The sequence below is a fragment of the Egretta garzetta genome, unplaced genomic scaffold (assembly GCF_000687185.1).
Source record: "Egretta garzetta isolate BGI_Z169 unplaced genomic scaffold, ASM68718v1 scaffold418, whole genome shotgun sequence".
Lineage (NCBI taxonomy): Eukaryota > Metazoa > Chordata > Aves > Pelecaniformes > Ardeidae > Egretta > Egretta garzetta.
This window is the reverse complement of record NW_009260492.1, coordinates 243,864-254,040: the sequence shown is the minus strand read 5'-3', so window position 1 is coordinate 254,040 and position 10,177 is coordinate 243,864. Positions and strand designations below refer to the sequence as shown.

The following is a 10,177-nucleotide window of genomic DNA, read 5'->3' as shown; positions in this document are numbered from 1 at the left end:
CGAGTCCCCAGCCCGGGGGGGATTTAACAGCCGGGCAGAGGCGGTGCTGAGGGCCGGGGTTTGGGGGTGGGATGGCAGGGTTAGGGGGAATGGTTGGGCTTGGTGAGCTTAAAGGGCTTTTCCAACCCAAACGATTCTGTGATTCTGTGATTTTGATGGGTTTAACGGCCTGGGTGGCAATCAAAGACTCCTTTCCTAGTGTGCTTGCCACCTGTATTTTTTAAAAGATTGTGATTCCTGTCATATTCAGACAAACAGCATACCTGATGTCTTTTTGAAAACATCTCTTTTCTTTTTATTTTAGGACAAACACCATGATGCTGCTCACGAAATTATTGAGACAATTCGGTAAGTATCCAATGCAGATGTGGCTAGAACCCTTTCCTGTGTCTTACTGCCTCTCAGCAAGTGGATGTCTTAAGAGAAGATATATAGGAGGGCAGCAGTTATAATCATAATTTAGCAGCTCTAAATTATTTTCTAAGCTGAACTGATAGTGTTGCAATATAAATCTCCCTGTCAAACAGACTTTGCTTTAACTTGCCATATTCTATTCTCTTTTGAACAGAATTAAAAATGAGTAGTGATACTCAACTTTGGTGCTTGTGGCAGTCTGTATTCCATCTTTAGAAAAGCAAGGTTAAGAAAACATCACTGGCATGTGTTACGTTCTGGCCTTGCATATCCTCTTCCCCAGCCTCACCCTTTCCCCTTGCTGCTGTGACACTGCAGCATTGTTAGCATTTGCGTTATTTGGGAATGATGTCCCTGTTAGCATTCTTCTTAATTCTGCTGATAGAGTTGGACCAATGTGGGAAAAATGGAGGGTGAAGGTGAAAGACAAATACAAAGAGTAGGAAGTCTGAGCATTTCCCAACACCGGCGGTGGTTATGACATGGTTTGCTGTTATTTTAGCAGGATTAGGGGGCTTTTGCTGTAGAACAACTTTTATTAAATGCTCACAGAAATTCCCCAAACACCTGAGGGATGTTGATGTGTTATCCACATTAGACTGTTTAAAAGCTGTTCCTGTTAACTGTTTTAGATCCTTACCATGCAGGCTTCCCTTGTCTGAGGGCTGTATCTGCAGCAGGTTTTAATGGTTGGATGGCGCAGATACAGGTGAGGTACAAAGATGAGTGTTTTACCTGCATAGCCACCTGAGCTTGACGTTTGGTCCCATATGGCCTAGGAAAAGGTAGTGAGCCTTGGTTGCTCCTAGCCTGAGCGTGAGTGTGAACTGCTTGCATGGCAGTGTTGAATAATATTGCTTATATACATGAAATCATAGCATTTTCCCATGGTCTGTGGTGGGAGGGAATGCGTAACGGGGCTAGGGGCTAGAGCTGAGAATTTTTCTTCTAAAGGAATTTCTAACTACAAAGCCTTGACACAAGATGCGCTGCCACTGCTACTTCCAGTTCACTTGAACCGATGTTGCTAAGATTCTGTGCCTTGGGAACTTGTGGCATCATTTGTCAGTAGAATTATTGAGAAGACCCTTTCTGAAGGGACTTAAACAGACACAGTGCTGAAAGTGATCGCTGGAGTCATCGGTGCTCGTGCTTTCTGTGCTACGCTAGCTTGCAGGCAAGGGGAAAACAGTGTTAGGAAACAGTTGGGCCAAAGTAATGTTTCACAACTGTGTTTTAAGCACGATTGCAGTGAATACAGTGTGTTAGAAGGCTTTCATGCTGCCTTTGCCTGCCTTGTGCAAGGTAACTGCAATGTGGTTATGAAAGTGGTGGGTAAAAGAATGAAAAGAAGTATTTATCTCTTCAGGTTGGTGGTAAAGAACTGCCCACTTCCCTGATCTGAGAGAAAAAAAAAAAATCGCAGAGATCAGAGTCCTAGCATTTTTAGGGAGATGGGAGATACTAGTCAGAAGAGTCACCGCAGATATTAAGTTCTGTTTTTTACTTGCCTGTGTATTTATTTGATAAGGGTCAATCAGCCGGAAAGAACCAGAACTGTTGGAGCTCTAGTGGTTTTTTTCCCACCATTTTAATAGTGAAGCATGCATCAAGGTGCATGAAGAAGAAACTCTGCCGTTCCTATCGGAATTCATCCTATGATGTACTCTGAACTTTTCCAATGATGACAATGCTTTCCCATTTTGATGCTTTTGGAGGAAAGTGTGTGCAAAACTTATGTGGCGTTTGAGTTGCCTTTGGAAGGAATTAATCTTCCTACATGCCAAGAGTGAAGATCTTCTCTTCTGTGAGATGCCATTGTCAGATGCGCTGCAAGTGGGTGCGCACTTTCCATTTCTAAGGCAACAACATACGGGGCTTTAACTCGGCATGTAAAAGGGATTTTTTTATCAAAACAGCTTTTAAAAATCTGTTCTGGGTTGGGTCATTTAAGGTGTAAGAGCAGTTTAGAGCACTACACAGAGGGGAGTATCCTTGCAGTGAATGGGTGGTGGCATTGTTTTGGGGTGCTGTAGACAATGTCTTCCCCACATTCAGCTTTGGCAAAGCGGTATCAGCATTCTTTCGGAATATTGCACTTCTGCATTACATTTTACGTTAGATTAGCATCAGCCATGGCTTTGAGTATTTTTAGACGCATCGAATACGTTTATCGCCTCATTTTGAAGTTGTGCCATTTCAAGAGCTTTATACTGCTGCCAATGTCTACGGGCACCTTACTGTTTATTCCATACAAATGCGAACTATTGTGGCTTTCCAATTAGTGTTTGATGATGTCTGCCTTCCTCCTAACGACATTGTGGTCTTTCAGGTCTGCTGCAGTATTCTGTCTTAACACATAGCAATGCCAATCTAGAGTTGAGACAGACTGCCTTGTTATACTTAATTGGAGATGTTTTTATTTGTTATTTCTTCTCTTGTTCCAGGTGGGTCTGCGAAGAAATCCCAGATCTCAAGCTTGCTATGGAAAACTATGTTTTAATTGACTATGATACAAAAAGGTGAGAGGAATATTTTTTTTTTTCTCCATCAGGAGGACAGGCCAGCATGGTTTATAGTGAATCAGTTTGTAACTGGTTATTCTTAGACACTATGAACTGAAGTTTTCTTTTAGAACTGGCTTCAGACTCTGCAGAGTTATTTTGGTAGGAAATGTGTAACAGAAATATTGGCAAAGGCTGTTGGATTAAGGACATAATTGGAAACTCCACACAGCAGAAAGTTGAGCTCTGGTGTACGTTGGAATTACTCACTCCGAAACAATGATCGGTATCTGCGCTGTTGGACTGCGTCCAGCGTTAGGAATCTGAATGGCACTGAGGTTTCTACTTCTGTAGTAACTAAGAATTCCTGTTTAGAAAGTGGCATGCCAGAGCTGCCTGTCAGCACCGTGTCCTCTGCCTGCCATGGCTGTGGGAGGTTAACCTTCCCCATCCCTTCTCTGGGTAGGATTCAGTCCAAGCGCGATGCTGCTTGGGTGGGGGGCTAAATTAAAAGGCACACTGTTCATACCACTCTTCTGGGCAGCTAGAAGTAATTTTAAGATGCTTGTAGTTACATGTGAATACCTCTTCCACAAACAGCTTAAAATGACTCTATAGTATGTGGTATTCACCTTGAGGCTGGGAGAGGTGGATTCTGACCTGCGGTGTATCTGTGGAGAAGTCTGAGGCTCGGTGTATTGACTCAGCTGTACTGAAACTGGAAAAAGAGATGACCCTCAAGCTGCTGTTTACAAAAACCTCCTTGGCTGCTTTCATGGCAAAGACTAAATTTGTTGAAGTCCGCAGTATGAGTAAACTTTTAGAATGAGGTTTACAGATGAAATGGCATCGTTCTAATTAATCACTAGCTATTGTCCTGAGCGCCAGATACTTGTATCAGGGTCTGCTTAAGGTATTGTTTTCTCCTCTTTTAATTTTGTTTTGTTTCATTGCAAGACTTGTTAATCCCTCTCTTCCTCCTGGAAAATTCAAAAAGTGGAATCAGGGTCGAGCATCCCTTGTCATCAAATCCATTAATTTGGATTTGCAGAATACTCACAGTGACGGCAATGCTGTAACTTTTGTGGTTCTGGCATCCTCACTGGGCACATTTAGCTGGCTAGCGTCAGTGTGGTCGGCAGCGATACCGAATGAAAGAGAAACCCATCTGTTCCTAAAAGTCACACCCCACTTATCTTTCTGCAGCTTTTCAAGGAATTCATAAACCTGTAATTTTGGTAATGGTTTTAAGTCTTTTAAGTTCCTTTGAAAAAATTCGTCAGAAAAATTACTTGTAGCAGATAGATTGACACATGGATGTGAATGAAAAGCAGCGGATTATAGAAATGCACGTGCTGTGCAGACAAAACCCCATTTCAGCCTCTTGCTTTGTCTTAATGTGGAAATAAACATGTTGAAAGCTTGAACTGGAAATCAGCAGTGCTCCTCGGAGAAGTGTTCTAGCTGGGGTAGTGGTGATGAGGATCACAAGAGACCGAAGAGCTGCTTCCTTCTGATGTCCCCTGCCCCCCCCCGCCCCCTTCCTGATTTGGGGATGGCCATGATTTAATTATTTACTCCTGTAACTCCCTGGATTGTTTTTCTTTGCTGCTGCTTTGTGGGTCCGATTACGTAGCAGATGATGTACCTAGTAATATCTTTTCTTCCCTGGCCTGAGATGAATTTATTTAATCCTCTCAGCTTCTGTCATTAAGGCATCTGCCTGACTTGACTGTAATCCCAACCGACCCGTGAAGCAATCAGTATGCTTTTCTGATGGGTGAAATTTTAGATTGTGTCATGGGTCTGTCTGCATTTTCAGTCCCAGAGTGAATTTCTAGACTATCTACTTGTCTCAGGGCTGATTATCATGGAGAGATGATGAAACAAAGGAGAAAGATTTACAGATGTCTTAAATTTCTGTGCAGCTGAGAATATGGAAAAGAAGCAACGGACTATGAGAATACTAAACTTTCTAAGAAGTCATACTTTGAGTTCAGTCCTTTTTCCATTAATTTAAGAAACTAATATTATTTGCCATGTATTCCTGGTCTACTGGGGATTTTTTTTAAAGGAAACTGTATACCAAGTCCTAAAGCTGTGTGTGTTATTACATGTTCTGCAAGAAACAAACCCTAAATAGTCATTGTACATGCTGTAGGTAGGTGGTGAAAAAGCACAAGGTTGTACCTTCAGATCTGCCTTTTAGAGCTCTCTGATTTTAACTGACCCTGCATTCTTTCTCCCCACGTAGCTTTGAAAGCATGCAGAGGCTTTGTGACAAGTACAACCGAGCCATTGATAGCATCCATCAGTTGGTACGTATTTACCTTTGTTATGCACCACGATGTTTATCTAGCTGGTTTGAATTCACATATAGTGAATAATGTCCAGAAAGCAGTGACTGATTTAGTGCTGGATTATATGTGTTAGTCTAGTTTTGTGTTAGGATTGTATGTGTTAGTCTAGTTAGTCCAGTCAGTATTCGGCACCTCCATTCTTTTGGGGAGTTAATAAGTCTGATATTAAACCTTTTTTCTTGATCACACCTGGGCAGTCAAGGAGTTGGTATTGGAGGGGCATTCTTATAGGAAGAAAATAAAAAAAAAAAAAAAAAGAGGTTTTTTTCCCCCCCGAACTGCAGATTTGTAAGCTATTACCCTTCAGTGTGCACTTCTGGCACCATGTTTCTGGCACTTTGAAATAGCTGAGTTACCTTTAGGGGGAAGAAAAAGTTTCTCTGCCCTTAGCATGTAGATGTTTCACAGGGATATATCATATTGATTTACTTTTGCATGGGGAAATCTGCGGCTTATGGGTACTTAAATAATCCATATGAACTCTCCTGTGTATTGTGGAAGTGATCCATGGCTTAGGAATTTCCTTGCTTGCCACTCAGTTCAGCCGCTCTGTTCTGTGGGATCATTCTGGCAAAGCTAGAATGTAATCTCTTCTCAGACCAATTTAACAAGCTTTTTGGTTTTCTTACCCTTATAAAGTTGAATTGGAGGAAGCAAAGCATGAACAATGACTTAGTGTGACTATTCTGTTTAATTTTGAAAGCATAGGTGGATTTTTTTCTCTGCTGTGCTTGTGGGAATTATTTCAAGCACGCAGCATTATGGCAACAAGACATTTTTGCCAGGCTTTCCTTCACTTTGTGTGCCTACAACTCCCTAAAACTTGTGTGTGTTTGGATTTGGGTGTCTTCATGTGTATGTTGGTTAATAGCTAAAAATGTGAAGCTATTCAGTGTTTGCAATTGCTGTCGTCTGAAATGGCAAACCGGATTAGTTTCATTTTCTTGCCATCTGAATGTCAAACAGAAGGATGTTTAGGAGGGATCCTGGAGTCGTCCTTTTTTTGTTTCTTATCAGAGGGAGAAGTAAACATTTTTTAAAGCTTAACAACTTTTATGTTTAGGACAGGGTTTTTTCTGAAGAAGAAAGGAAGTTTGATTTCCATCTCTTTCCTGCCACTCCCTGTTTGAGTACATATGATCCCTCCCATCCTACAGTTCCTGAAAGAAAATCAAACTGCTCTTACGTTGACACTACAGTCAACATCAGTTCCGTGGTGATCAGTAAATAAAAAATGAGCGAATAAACTTTTACATCTGCTCCAGCCATATTCAGTATTAAGCTCTACATTACCTATTGATTTTTACATCTCTTTCATTTCCCCTTTACCACCTATTTCCAGCAGGCGTATTTGAACTTGCCTATTAGTTGAGGTGAGACAAAGCATAGGTGTTGTGTAATTTCTTTAGTATCGTTCACTGTTTTTTATCTTTACAGAGCACATGCAGGCCAGCCTGTGAGGGAGGGGGTGGGAGGGAATTTCTCTCACTTCTGTTATGCCAATGCAGCCTTGTTTTGGTGACGTTTACTTGTCCTCACGTTGGGTTCATATCTTCTTCCTGCTCTCTACTTTTAGTGGAAGGGAACCACCCAACCGATGAAACTGAACACTCGTCCCTCCAACGGGCTCCTCCGGCACATCCTGCAGCAAGTGTATAACCACTCGGTGACTGATCCAGAGAAACTGAACAACTATGAGCCCTTTTCCCCAGAGGTTTACGGAGAAACTTCCTTTGACTTAGTGGCCCAAATGATAGATGAAATTAAAATGACAGAGGATGATTTATTTGTTGACTTGGGCAGTGGTGAGTGACCAATAATTTAAGTGGGTTTTCTTTTTCTCTTTTTGCTTGCTGTTTTTTCCTTTCTTTGGAAAAAAAAAAAGTGAAATTCATATTTGGAAAGTAAACCAGGACTAAGTCCTGTGTTACAGGATAAGTACCTTTTCTAGATAATCCCCAATAGTGCTCTTGCTTTTTATGACAAGAGTAAATAGACCAGACAGACACCCCAGACATCCTTCCCTGTGGTGGTGAAATGTCGGCCCACAAATGCAATAAACCCTTGTAACAGAAAACTCTTGGCTTCTGTTCCTATTGGTGGATACACTTAGAAAGAAGAAAAAACATTAAAAATGATGCTCGAGAGATAACAGTAGCAGTTCCATTTGTAAGGTTTCATCTGTTCTCAGTGGATTCAGTTTATGCCCTTCATATCTGAAAATGTGATTTCTTGACCTTTCCCATGCCAGTGGGAAACACTTGGGGGGGGAATCTGAAAGTTAAGCAGTTGTTTTCCTCTGACAAACTTTTCAGTGCATCAAAAAAGACTTAACGGTTCGCTTTAACATCTGCCTTGTGAGACCCCACGAAATCTAGCTTACAACCTACAACTACATCCTGTGAACAGGTTAGAGTTTTAAAAAGAAATAGATGTTCCTAGTTGGTAAAGGAACCAGATATGACTTAAACACATGTGGAAGAGATATACTGAGTAAGAAGATGTTCTTCTTTTTGTTGCTAAAATCTGCTTCAGAGCAGGAAAGGAGTAATAAGAATTTCCCCTTTTACTGGATGGGTTGTAAAGTTTTAAACGAAGCAGGTTTTGGTTTTGTTGCTGGTATGATACAGGACTTCTGGAGAGAAACATTTTAAAATACATTCAGTTGTTAAAACCCAAATATATTTTAAATTTAAATACAGCAGGACTGCCATTCCCCCCCTCAACATAATACATCTACAGTCAGGGATCCTCAGTGATGTGTGGTGTTGGTTTTATTTTGTTTGTTTTCTTTAACCCCCTGCTTCCTGCCTCAGTGGGACTTATGTCTGAAATTTCCTGTTTCAATGACTTATGTTCAGATGAGACATTCAGAAAGGCATCAGATCTGACAAACTATTTTCCATCTGGAAGAAAAAAATTGCCATAAATGCTCGCAATTGTTTGTTCAGGAAGGTTAAAGAAGATCATATCTGGGGTCCTGTAGTAAGCTCAAATGTTAGGTACTTTTACCTGCTATCATCAGAAATAAAATCAGGTATTTATTGCTAACCTCCCCACTTTAATCTTAGAGACAGACCAACAGTATAAAAAGCCTGTATGAAAGGAATGGTCTAAATTCAGAAGCCTTTGACTTCTAATGTTTGGAGCACTGAGACAATTAAAACCGGAACGTAGTTATTGAGTTTGTACTGAAGGAGTGAACTTGTTGTAAATAGCAATCAAGGCAGTATTGAGCGCAGCGTAAATGAAAGCACTGTCATTGCATATTATTTCTATCAGTAAATTTAATGCCGTTCCAGTAGCACATGCATACAGCAGTGGCTGAACAGCGGGGCAAAACCCCACCAGGGTGCTGTGGCTGTTCTTGTTAGGTTTGTGTGTGATGCCAGGAATATGTGGCTCATGGCAGGAGGGATTTATGGAGGTATGCATCGTTATTAGGCAAACTGAAATTACAATACAATTAAGTTCTTGCAAAAAGAAAAGCCAGAGAAAGACAAGATTAATAACTTCTCATGCCGTACTGTGTGATATCTGGCAGTGCAGTGTGCTCTTGATCATCTCTTTAGTCTTTATCCTCCTGGCTCTTTGTAAATAAGAAACAGCCAAACACATCCATGTTCTCCCCCTGCAGAAATTTGTACATCCATATTTGCATGTGTATAAAATATGCATGTGTATGCAAAATGGGAATTGGCAAAACCCCCCAAAAACCAACCAAAAAAACCCCAACAAACCCCCCTGTCAGCACTACAGTTCTCATTGTGCCAGACAACATTACAGAGGTAATGGTTTAAATGCAGGAGTTCCACCCCTTCAATTACCAGGGCCGCTTCCTGCCGGCAGCCAATGAAATGGAAAACAGCAATATGTTTTCTGTGCAAATGGGCTATCCTCTTAGATTCAATCTTGTTTCCCATGTGGTCATCTGCAGGATGATTGAGTGCACTGGTGAGGCAAGGACGTGTTTTGTGTTAGTCATAGCCAAAAAGTGATGCCTCAATGTGCTATTGATGAATATTGGATCTTTTAAGAAAATCTTGAGTGACTGCTTTAACAGACGTGGAATGACATTGCTCTAGCGTGTGCAAAATGTCGGTCACTCATACAGAGAGAAATCTAATGAGTATTTTTTCTTTTTTTTCTTTTTAACAGAAGCTGGGGTGGGAGAGAGGGAATGTGTTCAGGCAAGGTGCAGAAATGGCAGCAAACTACTCCTGGTAGCATCTGATGCGAGTAGAATTTGGAGTGATGGGAAATTCATGCATTTTTAAGTAATACTCTTGCCAGCGTAGTGGTTGCTTCTGAAATTTTGAGTGTTGAACCCTGTCATATTTTCTAAAGTAGTATTCTCCAGTAGCTCGTATATAAATAAGTGTTACATGTTCTCAGACTTCATGCTGCATTTCATGGTGAAAACCAGTACAAATATTGCTGGGCTATGACAAACATTTTAGCCATTTAAATTAATGGTGTAGGTATGTGACCAACAAGTATTTGTTTTGGGATGTGGTAGGGTTTGTCTAACTGTTTGTTCAATTACTTAATTAAATAGTGAATTACAACGTAAAACCTGTAGATTTGATGGAATGCGTATAAAATTTGTGGACAAAAAAATGAAAATGCAACTATTCTGATACCTGTGTGAATCTGTAAAAATGAGCCTGCAAGATTTAATAAAAGTAGCCATTAATAATTATCTATACAAACATTGCTGTAAATGTAGTCTTCTGCTATTATCATAAAAAGTGCTCAATATATTGAAACATGTAAGCCTCAGAACTACAACGCTAGAAGTTCTTTTCTGTAAGAGAAGTGAAATTGCACTGCTTACTTTCGAGTTAGGATGTAAACCCTTTTTACTGAAAACCAGCTTCTTCGTATTTCACATCTTGT

General features: G+C 40.7%; 1 protein-coding gene across 4 annotated transcripts in view; it reads left to right on the top strand.

Moving 5' to 3' along the window:
- DOT1L (DOT1 like histone lysine methyltransferase) overlaps positions 1-10,177 on the top strand; it is a 72,728-nt gene that overhangs the window by 14,961 nt on the left and 47,590 nt on the right. For all 4 annotated transcript variants that reach the window (XM_035899751.1, XM_035899750.1, XM_035899749.1 and 1 more), the window contains exons 2-5: positions 305-348; positions 2,862-2,936; positions 5,173-5,236; positions 6,855-7,083. In XM_035899751.1, the coding sequence (XP_035755644.1) occupies positions 305-348; positions 2,862-2,936; positions 5,173-5,236; positions 6,855-7,083 (412 nt within the window). The remainder of the gene's footprint in view (positions 1-304; positions 349-2,861; positions 2,937-5,172; positions 5,237-6,854; positions 7,084-10,177) is intronic.